This window comes from Schistocerca serialis, chromosome 3 (assembly GCF_023864345.2).
Source record: "Schistocerca serialis cubense isolate TAMUIC-IGC-003099 chromosome 3, iqSchSeri2.2, whole genome shotgun sequence".
Classification (NCBI taxonomy): domain Eukaryota; kingdom Metazoa; phylum Arthropoda; class Insecta; order Orthoptera; family Acrididae; genus Schistocerca; species Schistocerca serialis.
Genome location: NC_064640.1, coordinates 439,589,877 through 439,607,558, shown reverse-complemented (window position 1 = coordinate 439,607,558; position 17,682 = coordinate 439,589,877). Strand labels below are relative to the sequence as shown.

The 17,682-nt window shown below is 38.8% G+C and overlaps 1 protein-coding gene across 1 annotated transcript in view; it reads left to right on the top strand.

The window, feature by feature from the left end:
- Positions 1-17,682, top strand: part of LOC126470329 (microfibrillar-associated protein 1) — a 62,055-nt gene that overhangs the window by 12,651 nt on the left and 31,722 nt on the right. The window contains exons 3-4 of the mRNA XM_050098114.1: positions 1,285-1,456; positions 7,931-8,015. Coding sequence (XP_049954071.1) covers positions 1,285-1,456; positions 7,931-8,015 — 257 coding nt within the window. The remainder of the gene's footprint in view (positions 1-1,284; positions 1,457-7,930; positions 8,016-17,682) is intronic.

Below are 17,682 nucleotides of genomic sequence, written 5' to 3'. Positions count from 1 at the left end.
CTCCTTTAATTAGTTTCATACATGCTTGCCTTTAAAATTCCTGTTTGTATTCTACCATAACTTGTGCAATGTACAGCATTCTCTTAGTATGAGATGTCTTTTAAATGTGTAAAGTAAAAATGTAAATAAATGTTCAGTTGTATATTGCTATTTATATGTGGTTTCTGGAATTTCACTCAAGGTATAAGTCATATTTCCAACCTAAAGTTTTCTGTCCGTGGGACACCCAGTGAAAATATGTGGAGTCGAACTCCACTCTCTAATGAGCAACCCCACAGTTTCTGTGCTTGAACTAATAATAAACCTACCCAGTTTCTGTTTGCACAATAGACTGGCCACACTCCTACAACTGTTTACGGGAAAAACTTACACATATATATGTAAAGGATTCTACTTACTTTATTGAAACATACTAAACTTCCAAATTATATCTTAGAGGCATGATATTCAAATGTTATAATGTTTTTTTTATTCACCATGGTTGTGGTGAATGAAATGACATCACTGCAAGAAGATATCTTCACAAAGAACTTTGCTAGTCCTTTCATGAATTGCCACATGTCAACTTACTTTGCAGTGGGCCAATAAGTTCTACAAATTAACTGATAAGTGTAGCTATGGGGAACATACTCATTGGAATTGTAGCAAATTTTTATGTATAAAACCTAAGAGAAATTGGCCTTGAGGTGAACAAACTCACTTTTTATTTATTTCATCATTGTTATGTGGTCTCATTGAGAAAAGGAACACACTACATGTTCTGAATGGTACTGATCTGAACATACGGTTCACAATAGAAGATGGTCCAGTTTAATGTTTTGAAGAGTCCATGCCCAGTAGAAATGTCTGAACATTAGAGCTCAAAAGCCACTCACACAGATACCTGATCAACAGTTCAGATCATCGTCTAAAGCAGTAAAGATGAATAAATAGTTCAATGGTGGAAGCCTTTATTTTGAGGGATAAGCGAATCATTTAAATTTACATTAAGCTCGCGTTATTTGTCCACGAGACTCAGAGGGCCATAGACACGGGTTCCCAGGTAGATGCCATGTTTCTTGACTTACGCAAGGCATTTGATACAGTTCCCCACAGTCATTTGATGAACAAAGTAAGAGCATATGGACTATGAGACCAATTGTGTGATTGGATTGAAGAGTTCCTAGATAATCTTTAATGATTTTGTCAACTAGATTTAAACCTTAATCTTTCTTCCTTCCATCTCTGAAACTTTCTTTTTAATGTTTTCCACGTACACTTACTATATTGTGTGAAATATTTCAGACATATTCATGCCCCTGAAGTACTTCAGGGTGGTGAATCAGATGAAGACGATGGAAAACCACATCGAGATGAAGGGAGTGAAGAAGAGGAGGAGGAAGAACTTAGTGATTCAGAGATAGAAAAAAGACGACAACAGCTCCGAGAAAAATTATTGAGCCGCAAAGAAGAAGTTGTAAGTTTTAATTCATGAGCATACTTTTGGATATCCTACAAAGATTCTTGATGAAATTCAGTAGAAACTATTTAGCAACATTAAATCTGCATTACACTTTTTGAAGTGTGATCAGTTTACATGAATATTGTAATGTCTGAAGCTTACGGTCATCACTATTTATGTCATTGTTACAGTATACCATTTACAATTTCATCAGTGTTCTAGTTTTCTGGTAGGAAGGTAGAAGAAGTATAAAGTGGAATGTTTGTAAAAAATGTTTTTAAAAATTCAACATATGTTTGTTATTCTGGTATGTCTCCCAGTTTGGTAGCCTTTTTCTTCAGCAAAATGGCACTGGTTTTACATTTGTATCTTGTATTTTGATAAAGATAGATTGTTTCAGACAGTTAGGTGCACTCTCCTCACCTTTGTCATTGATAAATATTTATCTGAACTGTGTTTTCTTCTTGGATAATGTTACATGTCTGCTTCTTCAACAACACAGGTTTTATTGAACACTAATTAAATACAAATAAAGCACAGAATACAATACATCCTGACTCTTCTTGAACTAACCAGCAACAAAGACTTCTATAGGTGGCCATTAAAGTACTCTGGAGAGTTATTCACTAACTCAAACGTTAGTACTGGGGAACACTGTAAGTTCAGCAAACTGAGAGACACTTTAATATATACCACTCTCTCAGTGCAGATACACACATTGTCAGGTCACTCACAGAAGGCACAACATGTAGTCAAATAGAGAACAGAGGCAGTGCCACATTAGGGAAATTGACATAAATCTGTGCAAGCCAAAGATTGGCCACAGGAAATAATGAAGTCCAAATCAGTGTCCAGAAAATAGTCAAGTATCTCAAGGTCATCATAATTAAATCCATCAGAGAGCAAGTATCGTAAAACCCCTTTTTAATGAATCTCCTTAAATGGGGGTTTAGCATAAGTACATAGAAGGAGTAACCCACATTCATAATTCTGGCATGTCTGAGTATTGTAAGAGCTATTATTTTTAATTACACACACACACACACACACACACACACACACACACCATAAACTTTTTGCAGAACACATTCCTTATTTTACAAAAATTAAACAGGAAGAGTTGTTTGTTTTGTCCTTCCTGTGTAGTGTAGTGACTGAAGCTGTTGCTCCAGTTGGTTGATATTTGTTAGAATTGACTCATTTACATTAAAAGAGGAATAGTAGTTCCTAATGGTATCAGTTCCTTGCATAGCAGCTGGAAACTTCATCCAAAGGCCGCCGCCTTTTTTTCATCATTGTCACAATCACCTTCTACCTCACAGTGTTCCTTCACTAGAATTACACACATTTCACATTCATCTTGGATGTGGGAGTCAAAATGTCATCATCACAAGAAACAAAGTCCTGGAATGTTACATTTTCAGGAACGTTTGTGACTCTACTGTAGTCTTCTTCCGGAACAGTGTCGTCTTCAGCAGAAATTGATGTACCACAACCAGCCGTTGCATAACTCTATACAGCAACAAACATATGCATAGCCTGTAGAATGCTGAGTCTCATCGCTTACTTCCTCTCAAGGAATGCAATTGACTTCTGGACAACTGTTACTCTGTATTTGCCATTAATAGTTATTGTGCCCAGGTCCAGAGGCCACTGCTGATGTGCAGTTCGATGGAAGGAACGCAACATTTAAACATATACATTTCTCAGAAATGGTGTTTTCGTATGATGTATAAGGCTTCGGTCAATTATTAGCATTATTTTGCCACCTACTGCACTCATCTTGGCATCTAAATGCCTGAGAAAGCTTGTAAACATTTCCATTGCATTCAGGTGTTGCTGTTGTAGTCTTAAGAACAAGCTAGTTTTTTAGTCTTGAAAACATCAGAGAGATTTAAATATCTCTATTATCAGTGGTGGCAAATTCTCACTTCCATCACTATTTACACAAAATAGCACAGCCATTCTTTCTTTACTTTTCTTAACTCCCTGGCATTTTTCTCCTTTAACAGAATATACCTTCATAGGAGGTAAATTGCAAAATATGCCACTTCCATCTGCATTAAAAATGTCTCTGGTCTTTTAATTCTGTATAATGTTTTGATTTATACTTTATAATCTTCAGACAAACGGTGTTGCCCAGTACGAGGATAAAAATGAGAGCAGTGCAAAATCAGTAGGAACTATGTCAAGATTTTTTTCATCTGCATTGTAAACTTTCTGTCATATGATTAGATGGAAGATGAAAAAGGAAGTATGGTATCGTGCTTAATTCCATTCTGGGTGCAAAGCTGCCGAAAAACTGCAGAGTTGAACTTCAGACTGTTATCTGTAACAAGAGTTATTGGGGCTCGTCCAATAGGAAAAAATAGTTGTGAGGACTTTGGTTGTATCCTCATGCACCTGATCTCCCATAGACCATCTCTGAAAGGTTTTAGGCAGTGCTAGTTGCTGCAACTGAAAAAGCTGACATTAGGAGCCACTTGCACAACATCTTCATCTACACATTGCTAATACACATACTGTGGAGTAAGATTCTTCATTCTGGAAATGTCACTGTAGGGCTGATGTAAGAGTTGCAATGTACAACAGCACAGAAGCCCTAGAATGACTGCTCAACACGGGTGGCTATTGTTATTCAACAGTAGGACACATTTGCAAAGGTGTATGGCATAGCATCGCGCAGGGGGAGGGGGGAGGGGGGGAGGACAATGAAGTTTTGTGGAGGCTTCCAAAGGAAGGGCATGCAGCCAGCTGGATTTTGCAAACTGACAAACTTGCCTGAAGAGTGAATCCTTACGTGTGGCTGCTGTGACATCCCTGGAAGTGATGGGGATCTCTTCCATCAACTGTTCTAGTTGCAAATCAGTAAATGGTGTCTTGTTTACCAAATTCCTCATCTGGTCTCATAAGGAATCTTGACAGAATTCGGACGACATTCAAGTGTTGAGCTGACAGAATAGTGGTAATTTGACAAGAAAAAAGCTCAGTATTGTAACCTCTGAGATGTTCATTTATTCAGCTTTGAATTAGAGCCAAATATGGACAACAGTGGTATATGATCTGTGGCCAGATGAAATTTGTTGCCAAACAGGAAAATGTAGAACTTTTGCATATTAAATATAATTGACCATGCCTTCTTCAGTACTTAGTATAATTTTCTTGTGCTGTGATCAACATCTTGGAGGTGAACACGATAGGCCATTCCGAACCATTTGGGTAATTATGTGATAGAGCGGCCCTGATGGAACATTGTGACAGGTCCATGACCAACACAATTGGTAAATGAGGCTGATACGAGATTAGGCATGGAGCAGTTTGGAGGCATTGCTTCAGTTTAAGAAAAGCTTGTTGACATGACAGTCTGCAGACCATTGGAGGGGGATCCCTTTTCTCTGCATTGATTCAGTAGGTTGACTGTCATTGTTATTTAGGGGAATGGGGCATAATGCATAGGCTTGCCCATGAAAACATGCAGGTTGTTTACATTCTTTAGTTTTGGAATATGGAAAGGATTTATCCTATATAATTTATAGAAGATGGGAAGAGGGAGCATTTTACAAGTTGCACGTTAATCAGAGTTTCAGAAGGATTGAAAATATTTGCTGGAGATTTGATATATGCTCCCCCTGAGTTCTTTATGTCACTACTATGTCATGTAGGTAAATGAAACTTTGTGGAAGGTTGACAATAGTGTGTCCTAGAAATTTCTGAAAGTTCATTGGTGCTGTAACTACATTGAAATGTAACCTGTTATACTGATAGAGGACATTACTTATACATCAGTTTTAGAACAGCCTGTTTTGTATCCGCATTTCTTGATGAGTGTAAGACAACACCTGTGTTGCTATTGATTGTATTGTGGAAGATTAAAATTGGAGATACGTAGGTAAAAAAGGTAAAGTACAGTGTTCTGGCCCTAGGTGGGCCAGTCGGGCCCGACCAACCACTGTGTCGCCCTCTACCAGTGGTGTCACTGGATGGGTATATGGGGGGCAAGTAGGTAGCATGCTGCTCTTTCAGTCATTGTTGGGTTTCTTGACATTGGAACCACTACTAATCAATCGAGTAGCTCCTCAGTTGGTCCCACGAGGGTGAGTGCACCCAGTATCAGTCCTCCCACCAAGGAAAAACCCCCGGCAGTATTGGGAATCAAACCTTGGTCCCCTGCGTGGCAGTCGTCTGCACTGACCACTCAGCTATGAAGGCAGATGGAAATATATAGACTGATTAATAACTGAGACTATATCCCCTATTTCAAAATGGAATAAAACTGAAGTACCATAAATTATTTCTGACAGTGTAAGGTGACATGCTGCGACCCATGAAGCATTGATGCCATTTATTTGTGTTTGTACACCGGGCCACTCGTGACTCAGTTGACACCAACAATCCTCTGATATATGACACTGGTGGAAACACTGTTAACAGATATCATTATTACATGGACAGGTTTTTCTAGCATGTAAAGAAAAACAATCAGGACAAATGAGCAGTCTTTGAGAATTTCACAGAGACTGAATTGAAAAGTTGCGATGACATGGGTTTTGATGCCCGAGCTGTCAAGCAGGGGCCACTCCACTTCTACCTGCACTGCAAGACAGTTTTGCAATTTCACCATCAGGCGGACTTGGTCGAGCTGCATTTGTCAATCAAGAATACAGGTCTGACATATCATATTCTGTGGAAAAGGTAGCCTGAGCTACTGTGAGATCTTGAAAGCTCTTTGTGGTGATCTCTAATAGTGAAAAAGTTTTCCAGTCAAGAGTAGTGTCAGAGGTAATTTCATGTGCAACTTCACCCACAGGATGACAACTGCATACCACCCACAGGTGAAAGGCGCAGGAGGACACTTTAATAAGACAGGTAACTAGTCTGAAACTGCAGTGGAAACACTGTTCCTGTTTCAACCAGATGGTACTCAGTATGATTACGTGAAACACCTCATCAGGACCGAAGAAGCAATACAGCTGGCTCACGAATGAACCCTGATTGTCCAGGAAAAGGATTGAGATCTTTATAACATCAAGGACTGGACAGTGAAATGTAGCCTGGGGGACTTGGCATGGGATTTTATGCTTTTGTGGAAAGTGGGACTGTCGAAAAAGGTAATGAAGCACTACATTGGTCCATATCGTATCCTTCGTCACTTATTATATATCGGATATGAGATTAAGGATTATGACACTTAATCAAAAGACAAAAGCATAGAGAATTATCTGTGTCCTCTGTATGAAGCCATATTACACTCCTGAGGTGCAGATTGACAGTGGGGGGGCTTATTGTTCGTGGAAACTGAAGTTGCTCAATGATTGCAAATCTTCGATGGAAGGGACTACCTTCGATGCTTGTGTTAGTGAAGAGGATGTGACAACATGACCAGAACGAGAGGATCCAGGGAGCTGTAATCTGCTCCAATGAGAACTTCTGAAACAGCGGATCGCTGTCGGCTCCCATGAAAACTTCTGAAACCGTGGGTCTCGTTTGTCCAGGGGAGGGAGCAATGCCACAAGCTGGGCTACATGTAGTGTGCCACAGCAGTTAGTGTTGTGGACAGGTGTGCTGCAGGTTGCCATTTCAGACCAGACCACAAGAAAATATTTTGTTATTTAGTATACATCTTTTCTGGAAGTTTCTTGAAATTTCTTATGTTTGTGATATTTGTATTCTTATGCTGGAATATTTGATGTTTGTGTAAATAGGAGCTTTCTCTTTCTAAGATGTCAGTTCTGTTCTGTCTGTATGTCAGAGCTAGTAATAAATGTGCTTTCAGTGCTAAGTGTTTTATTTTACTAATGACCCTGCTTTTGGGTATGGACTTGATTTTGTAAGTATAATGTGATAATATCGTTGGGAGGTGAGTCTAGTGACATATGCTGTGAAGACATTGTTGTAGCTCCTCATTTTGTACTGGATCAGTTCCATTTCATGTTGTATTGGCCATTCATACAAGTAGATAACATCGTTTATAGTCACAGTTGGATGTAAAGCTATATGGCTGTTGCAGTAGAGATGACATAAAATGTAACTTGTTTCACAGGTGGCTCTTGTGGAATGTGAAATGTCCATGACAGGTGTAGAACAGTGCAGGCTCATTGGACATATGAGGCACAGTAATTAATTACTAGATACTGCAGGACCCTTTTGCAAAATTCTCTTCCTCTGCTCCCCTGGTAACAGTTGTTACATGATGGGTTTGCGTTCGTATGTAATTTGTTTGTTGTTCAGACTTTCATTATGCTCATTGTTAGGTGTTTTGGTTTGTACAGTGGTACTTTTATATATTCCTTACTGGAAAGATTATTGTGTATAAAACATTTATTAGTAACCCATGTGACTCTTGGTATGCAAATGGTGTTTTAGAAGTTTGGTGATTGTTGAATTACCCTCAGGAAAGTGTCACATGTCTAGGAATGTGGAATATTCTTTTATATAAAATTAAACCCTTATTTCTCTTCTATCCTCTGTAAAATACATATCTTTGTGCAGGAGGTTGAAATATTGGACAAAGAAGATGAAAATAAAAGTCCAGAAATCACTGAATCAGAGTCATCAGAATATGAGGAAGGAACAGGTAAGTCTTAAAGGCAGGTTAAATCAGTTTTACTGTATTATGTTGAATATTATTGTACATTAAGCTTTTGAGAGCTATTTGTTTATTATTCTTTGTGTTTTGTATTTCTGTCAATAACGGAATTCTGAGATTTGGAGCAACAACTCTGGTTCAGATTTTGTTTCTGCCGCAGTAAATTTGTAATATTTCAGGTAACATAATTTTTGGATTTTCACGCATCATTATTCTTTGACCAAGTATGAGTCACCTTGATTTAGTTTTTTGAATTTATTCTAACAATGAAGGAACTCTCACATAACTAACAAGGGGAGGCTCTGGAATGAGGCTCACTGATTTGGCCAAAACTATGTTAGTTGTAGCAAGTAGGTGCCCCTTTCAAATTCATGGAATATCTCGCCTGTGTGGACTGTAGGATAAAGTGAAACACACTCTAAAGCATTGTAAGTAGATTGTGAGGGTGTTTTTTGAATTTTCAAGTCAGTGGCATGGCGCATCAGCCAAGTGCAATGTCTGGAAATTAATTGGCTTGGTTTCTATTCTCACTGCTACCAATTTTTAATTATTCATTTTATTTTATTCCTTGCTGTGTTAAACTATTAATTATTAAATTTAAATAGTTAAATTTATATACTTAAAGTTAATATATTCAGTTCAGTTAAGATTACTTTAAATTAATTAAATAATATGTTTAAAGATTTCGTTTATGTAATTGTGCAAAGTTTCAAATGTCAGAAAAATTTCCAAAAATTCTAGAAATTAATTATCTATTTTTTATTTATTATTAGAAGGTACATTACATTTTTAGGGTGATAATCAACAGAGAAACATTTAAAACACAAATAGTGTTCACACTACACATATTTTATGACAGCATTTCTTTAGCAAAAACATTTTTCGGAAATATGCTTAAGTGGGAAGTATACATCATTCAGTTTTTTAAATGAATGTTTTTCCTATATCAATTTGGATGCATACTGAAACTGTGGGGTGAAAACAGATGCACTGAATTGATGCTGTGCGATCAAATGTATTTTAACTGCATCTTCTGGTGATGATAATCCGCACTGGTGTTGTAGCAGTTAAGGGGCATTTTGTAGTCTTTTTCCCAATAACCTTTCCGCATTGGTAGCACGTGTTCGTGTCAGATCACCAGAGTTAATCACTGTCAGGCTTGGCTAACACTTAGATGGGTGACCGTCCAAGTCTGCCAAGCGTTATTGGCAAGTGGGGTGCACTCAGCCTGTGTGAGGCCAATTGAGGAGCTACTTGACTGAGAAAATTCCAGTCACGAAAGCTGACAACAGCCGGGAGAGCAGTGTGGCGACCACATGCTCCTCCATATCCGCATCCAGTGATGCCTATTAGCTGAGGATTACACAACGGTTGTCAGTACCATTGGGCTTTCTGATGCCTTTTTCAGACGGAGTTTGAGTTTGGGTTTTGTGTAATCTTTTAATTGGGTGTTTGACTTGATGATAGAAATATGCGTCAGAGGGTTGAACAAGAGAATTTGGGTGGAATGGTCTCTATTGTATATGTTACTTCGCCTTCCTCATTTATGAGTGTGTCTTCATACTGTGTCAGATCTACTTGGCCACACCCAAATCCATCAATAGAAGGAACTTATTGTTAGCAATGTATGACTTTAATGTTGTTTCCAAGAATTTTGCATTAAGCTCTTTTGTTAGTTTTCCTGACTTGGAGCAAGTAATGACAACATTCTTATATTCTTCTTCTCATATTTTGGCAGTAACAGCAGCTTACGGATCAAATTTTTTTGGCATACATCTAAAATACAAGACGTAACAGTTCTCCTGAGCAGTTAAACTGTACTGCACTATGTAAGAGAGATTGAGGTTTTTCATCAAAACAGTCTTTGCCTCCTTGTAATCCATTGACCTGTTATACAGGGTGATTCAAAAAGAATACCACAACTTTAGGAATTTAAAACTCTGCAACGACAAAAGGCAGAGCTAAGCACTATCTGTCGGCGAATTAAGGGAGCTATAAAGTTTCATTTAGTTGTACATTTGTTCGCTTGAGGTGCTGTTGACTAGGCGCCAGCGTCAGTTGATGCTAAGATGGCGACCGCTCAACAGAAAGCTTTTTGTGTTATTGAGTACGGCAGAAGTGAATCGACGACAGTTGTTCAGCGTGGGGCACTGAGAATCCGCGGCAAACAACTCAGTATGAACGTGACTCGCCTAAGGTGAACGTTTTCTGTGCCATTTCAGCCAATAAAGTTTTTGGTCCCTTTTTCTTCGAAGGTGCTACTGTAACTGGACTACAGTATCTCGAGATGTTAGAGAATTGGCTGTTCCCTCAGCTCGAACAAGAAGCACAACAATTCATATTTCAGCAGGATGGAGCGCCACCACATTGGCACTTATCTGTCCGTAACTACCTGAACGTCAACTACCCGAGGCGATGGATCAGCCGCCAGGCAGCCCGTGACAGAGCACTTCATCACTGGCCTCCAAGAAGCCCTGATCTTACCCCCTGCGATTTTTTCTTATGGGGGTATGTTAAGGATACGGTGTTTCAGCCACCTCTCCCAGCCACCATTGATGATTTGAAACGAGAAATAACAGCAGCTATCCAAACTGTTACGCCTGATATGCTACAGAGAGTGTGGAACGAGTTGGAGTATCGGGTTGATATTGCTCGAGTGTCTGGAGGGGGCCATATTGAACATCTCTGAACTTGTTTTTGAGTGAAAAAAAACCTTTTTAAGTACTCTTTGTAATGATGTATAACAGAAGGTTATATTATGTTTCTTTCATTAAATACACATTTTTAAAGTTGTGGTATTCTTTTTGAATCACCCTGTATGTTGATTCATACAGACATCTAGGGTGGTCATGTTAATTATATAACAAAGTTTGAATCTTGGCATTATGTATCGTGTCTGTATGCAAAACTTCTCTGCTGCTTCTGCCATTTCTTTCAAAGTTACATCATCATTTTTGGTAATTTTTCACTGTCTTGTTGAATGTTTACATTTTAAGATTTTTATCCAAGGATCACTAGCAATAAATTGAAATTTTTTGACAAATGTGGAAATGCGATTGCCATTGCCATTACCTATTGTAATGCTCTTGTTGGCAGTTGTCCATAACAGCCTCATGCAACCTAAAATTTTTCCCACATTTCAGAGTTTATGAATGCAGTTTTGTCATTTCTAGTGCCACCTAGCTTTATTTCTTTGCTTCATATTTGAAGATAAATTTTTCTTTTCCTATTTTGAGATTGTAAGTCTTGATTTTAATGACAGGAACCATAATTTTGGATTAGCATAAGAAAAATTGATGATGGTCTTCTTATTAGCCAAGGATATCAATGTAAGAGATGAACATGCTGAGGAATATTATTTAATATCTCTGTCATCTTGGTTCATGTCTGTACTTTTCAGGATAATATTTTTTCGGTTCAGCTACGAATGTCTAATAAAATGTACTAAAATGTTTTGAATTGTAATTACAGTATGTATTTTTGAAAGGTGAGTTGAATTGGAAAGTCACTTTGTAGGCTATACTTATGTTCTTTATTATATTTAAAATTACATGTATAGGATTACAGTACATTAATATTTATCTATAGCATACTGTACTCAATAGTTTGTAGCATATAAATTACTCAGTAATTTTTGTTTCTTTCTTGTGTCCCTCCACACATTTACCAGCAGCCATGTCCCGCCATCGTTTCATTAGAATCAGCAGGCGGTAACTCATTGCATTGTTCAACAAATCTTAAGGCAAACAACACAAGTATTGGAATTTCTGTGTTTTATACACAATATGTTTTTGAAAGAAAAATGCTTAATATAGGTTTACCTCTAGTGCTCGAAAACCATCAGCTGTGACTTTGTCATCCATGTTATCTACTTCAGGCTTTTCAGTCACATCTGTATTTGTCTACAATACTGTTTCTAAAATTTCTTGGTCTGTGATTTCTTGCGAATTGGCTGTGACAACCCCTTCATCCACCTCGCACATAACCTTGTCTTCACATCCAGGAGTCCTCTTTGCCGTTTCTGTCAAGCTTTCAAAATTTTCTGATTTTTTTTTTTTCTTCAAGCCCATCATACAGTTTTCTCCAGCACCTTCGAAGAATTTCTGTTTTTACATTATCCCAGGCATGCACACACCAATAAGTTGCATGTTTTGTGTTTTCTGCCTTCAGCACTTCATGCATGTTTTTGTTTTGTGAGTCTTGTAGGATGGTGCCCAGAAATAGCCCAAGGTAGTGCCATTTAAATGTTGCTGTTATGCTCTGGTCCAATGGTTGACTGAGACTGGTAACGTTCAGGGGAAGGAAACATAATTGCCACATTTTAACTCACAAGGATGTGTAGGCGCATTGTCAGTTAATAAGATGGTTTTTTAGGCAGATGTTTTTTAGTTAAACAATTTTCAACTTTCGGTACAAACTGATCTCCAATCCATTCGGTAAAGAGGTCAGAAGACCCCCTAGAACTTCTTTGGTGTCTATAAAAAACTGGTAGTTCATTTTGGGCAACATCGTTCAGGGCTTGAGATTATTTCAGCTTCCTGATACGCATTTTGAGCAGTTTGTGTGTGCCAGAAGCATTAGATGCCAAATGAAAAGTTATCCATTGTTTTTTTTTTTAAAGTCGTAGTGAGACATTTCTTTTGAGCAAGCTAAGGATTTTGTAGGCTTGTCTCATTGGCATTGTAAATTTGATCCTCGGTGTAACCTTGGGTGCAAAACTCTTGTTTTAGAAACATCAACTGCATCTGCATCCGAAAATAATTTTCCTCCACATAAATTCTGCTGCCGGATGCTGTATCTGTTCTTAAACCTGTATAACCACCCATAGCTTGAAGAAAATCCTTTTCCTTCCTCACTTAACAACTTGGATAACATTTTATATTTTTCTTGCAGTATCAAGCCCGTCAAAGGCAAAACTTTTTCTTATTGTTAGGTGAACCAAAGATAAAGAGCTTCACCTACTTTTTGAGTGTCATATGTTTTCAGAGTTTCTCTAGGAGGATTTTTCGTGGCTTGCTGTAGAAATTTATATTTCCACTGCACCCATTCTGAAATGTTAGAAACACTAACTCCGTAATTAGTGACAACAGTTTTCAATAAACTTCCTTTCTTCAACTTCATTGATAGCTGCTAATTTATTGGCAAAAATAATCACTACATGCTTCGGCATAGTCGCCATAGCACAAAAATACACATGCAATATAAAGAAGAACCACTCAATGCACAATTGTTGGCAGTGTAGCTTTGTTTAGACTAATGAGTCAGTGGGTGGGGAAGCAACTCTAGATGAGGCATTCAACTCTCCCCGCAGAAAACAGATTCACCTGAAGCCAGAGTAATTGTGTGCACTTTCTGGTGTATTCGACTGCAGCAGTGGCATGTGGCAGCTCTGTCATACTGTGCTACACAAGCCTAACTGCTAATGAAATTGTTGCCACTTCCACAGTGTGACAGCTGACGCAGCGACAGTAGCCACTATGGGCAGCCACTCTTGCCTGTGTGGTTGTACTTTTGATAGAAAGAGCTTCCTTCTCAATCTGTGAGTAGTTACCCTGTGCTTTGTTGACGAGTTTGGATGTGAAGGCAATTGGACTCGTTCTGTGATTCGACTCTGTCTGAGAGACCAGCACCAACCCCTTAAGAGGATGCATCAACCACTAGCACAACTGGCTTAGCATGATGAAAATGTACCAAAGAACGATCACTCTGTAAAGAATCTTTCAGTTTCTGAAATGCAACCTGACACACTCTAGTTGCCTCAAATGGAACATTCTTTTGATGGAGATTATGCAATGGAGTTGCAATATATGCAGTGCTCAGAATGAACCAAATATAATAAGTCAATTTATCGATTTACCCAATACAGCTTGGAGTTCACTAACGTTCCTAGGAGCTGGGAGGTCCTTTATGATGGTTAAGTGTGACTACAAAGCATGGATACCTTGACCGTTAATTATATGTCCTAAATATTCAATCTCAATCTGGAAGAAGGAACACTTGTCTTTATTACATGTCAACCCAGCATCTGAAAGCTTTTGAAGAAATTTCTTGAGATTGGATAGGTGTTTGTAAGACTTGAAGTGACTCTCATCCAAATAGTTCGAACAAGAAGAAACTGTAGCAGTCGGCTGTGAGCTGAAGGGCAACTTCAGAAACTTAATTAACCCCTTGTGGGTGTTGATCACAAAAATTTGTTGTGTCTGTTCAACTAAGGGAAGCTGCAAATAAGCATCACGCAGATCAATCGTGGAAAAGGAGCGACCTGCACTAAGTTTGTCCATGAGTTCCTCAGGCTGTGGCAAAGGAAAAAGAGTCAATCTCACTCTATGGATTTAGTGTTGCCTTCAAATCTGCACATAAGCATAATCTGCCTGCATGTTTCTTTGTTATCACTAAAGGTGATGCTCATTGACTGGCTGCTACAGGGGAAATCACACCATTGTCCTGTTAAGAAAAGAGTTTTTGTGCCACCTGATCTCTGAGAGTGATATGCAAACCATGGTTGTGCATTTTCTTTCTTGGTAATGTGAGGCTCAAAATTAATAGCTTTGCCAAAGCCATCTTGAAAAATGTTACCAAATTCATCACACAGTCCAGCTACCCTGTCCGTAGGCACAAGAGAGTTCACGGAGAGAAAATATTTTTTTTTGAATGTGTAGACCAAACAAATCAAAAGGATCCATGCCAGAAATGTTTTCACTGTCAAGTGAGCACAAAACCATAAATGAAACTACCTTGGTAACATTATGAAAAGTGGCAGGTAGGCTGCTAATGCTTAACACAGGAATGTCATCCACCGTAACCAGAAAGATTTGCCTGTGAGTAGTGTACATTAGGATTGCCTAACAGTTTAAAGTGCTTCTGTTCAGGAAAATCACTGACACAGCAGTGTCCAACTGAAAATGTATTTTGTGAATGGTAATCTGCAAAGTGACAAACATTTTATTTGCCTGACACTGAGTAGAAACAATGTGTCACTTTTTCATTGCTGCACTTGATTTACCCTGTGCTATATTAGAGTCACTACTTGGCTTTGAAACTATTGCATTGACGTTCATTGACTGGAACTTTGGAGAATATGCAAAGTGTGTGTTGGACTTGCAGTTTTGCAAACAGGCAGCGTGATTGACTGCACTTGCCTCAACAACACCACTTAGCGCCACGAAGGGCACACCTGGTGCTTGTGTCCTGTGAAACACCAAGGGCAAGAATTAACACCACTAGTATGGTACCTAGCTCATGAATCTGTTTAAAATAATATCCAAATTACCCATTAGTTGTAGGTGGAGACTTTAATCTGACATCCATTGACTGGGAAAATTACACGTTTATCACAGGTGGCAGAAGCAAAGACTCGTGAAGTTATTCTAGGAGCGCTCTCTACATACAACCTTGAGCAAGTGGTTAAAAAACCAACTGAAGATGGGAACATATTAGATATCTTGGCGACAAACAGACCTGATCTTTTTGAGGAAGTTAATCTAGAAGATGGTATTAGCCACCATAATGTCATTGTGACTTCTATGTCAGTGGAAGGTGCAAAAAAAAAAAAAAAAAAAAAAAAAAAAAACAACAAAGAAACAGTGTAGAGTTTTCTTGTTTGGGAATCAAATAAAAGTGTCGTTAATGAATATCTTCATAGTCAGCTCCAAGCATTCACTGCAGGACACAAAAGATATTGAGCATTATTGGTCATAAGGTATTGCCCACCACGTGCTAGAGAAGTATGTGCCTAGCAAAGATATAGGGGAGAGAAAGGATCCACCTTGGTATAACAATCATATAAGGAAGTTGCTGAGAAAGCAGAGAATTTCGCACAGTCATTTTAAGCTTAGTCACTGCCTCGCTGACAAACAGAAATTATGCAAATTGAAAGCAGCTGTCAAAAGGTCAATGAGAGATTCTTTTAAAGAATTTGAAAGCAATATTTTATCTGCAGATTCTAAAAATAACCCCAAAAATTTTTGGTCATATATAAAATCTATGAACGCTACAAATAATTCAAAACCTTCTCTTGCTGACAGTACGGGTAATGTAACGGATGATGACAAACAGAAGGCCGAAATTCTAAACCTAGCTTTCAAAAACTCATTTACAGTAGAGGACTACAGCACCATTCCCCCTTTCAGTTATCGAACAAGCGCGAGGATGGCTGACATAGAGTTTAGTGTATCTGGGATTGTAAAACAGTTAAGATCCTTAGACGCTAGGAAGGTATCTGGCCCATACGGTATCCCCGTAAGATTATATGTTGACTGTGCTACAAATATAGCACCATTCTTATCCATCATCTATCAGAGATCATTGGAACAGCGGAAAGTTCCACGGGACTGGAAGGAGGCCCAGATCATAGCAATCTATAAAAAGGGTATAAAATCGGATGCACATAATTACCGGCCAATTTCACTGACATCGATTTGTTGTAGAATCATGGAACACATTTTGTGTTCAGACATAATGACCTTTCTAGACTCTGAGAAGCTCATCTGCAGAAACCAGCACGGTTTTAGGAAACAGTGGTCATGCGAGACACAGCTGGCCCTTTTTGTGCATGATATACAACAGGCTCTAGATTCCGGCTCCCAGGTTGATGCCTATTTCTCAACTTTTGAAAGGCGTTTAACTCAGTACCGCACTATCGATTGCTCCAAAAAGTGTGCACTTACGATCTATCCAATGACATATGCGGTTGGATAGAAAGTTTTCTAAAATACAGGGAGCAGTATGTCGTACTGAATGGGGTGATTTCAACAGAAACAAGCGTAACTTAAGGTGTGCCCCAGGGCAGCATTATAGGTCCTCTACTTTTTACGATTTACATAAACGATCTGGTTGGTGGTATTGACAGCGGCATTAGACTGTTTGCCAATGATGCTGTAGTCTACAGGAATGTAGTATCACAAGAAAGTTGTGAACAAATCTATGAAGATTTGCAGAAAATAAATGCGTAGTGTAATGACTGGCAGTTATCTCTCAATATTAGTAAGTGTAACCTACTGTGTATAACAAGGTGAAAATCCCCACTGGTGTATGAGTACAAAATAAATTCCCAGTCTTTGGAAGCAGTAACATCCATCAAGTATCTGGGTGTGACTATTCGAAATGATCTCAAATGGAATGATCAGATTACACAAGTAATGGGCAAGGTGAACTCTAGATTGCAGTTTATTGGTAGAATCCTGAAGCGATGCAGTCCTCCAACAAAGGAAATTGTGTACAATACTTTAGTTCGTCCAGCCTTAGAGTATTGTTCGTCTGTATGGCACCCTTACCAGTTGGGTCTGATTCAAGCGATTGAGAAGGTCCAAAGAAGTGCGGCAAGATTCGTGATTGGCACATTTCGCCATCGCGAGAGCATTACGAATCTCATTGAAAGTTTGAAGAGGGACACACTTGCAGATAGACGAAGTGCTAAACAGAAGGGGCTGCTCACTAAATTCTGAAATCCGATCTTCGCTGAGGATGTAGAGCATATATTATTACCACCAACTTTCAGATCACACAATGATCACCATTCAAAGATAAGGAAAATTAGAGCTCGTACTGAGGTGTTCAGACAGTTGTTTTTCCCTCGTGCGATACGTGAGTGGAATGAGGGGGGGGGGGGGGGGGGTGAATGTGACTTTGTCGTGAATTGTGTCCTCCACCACACACC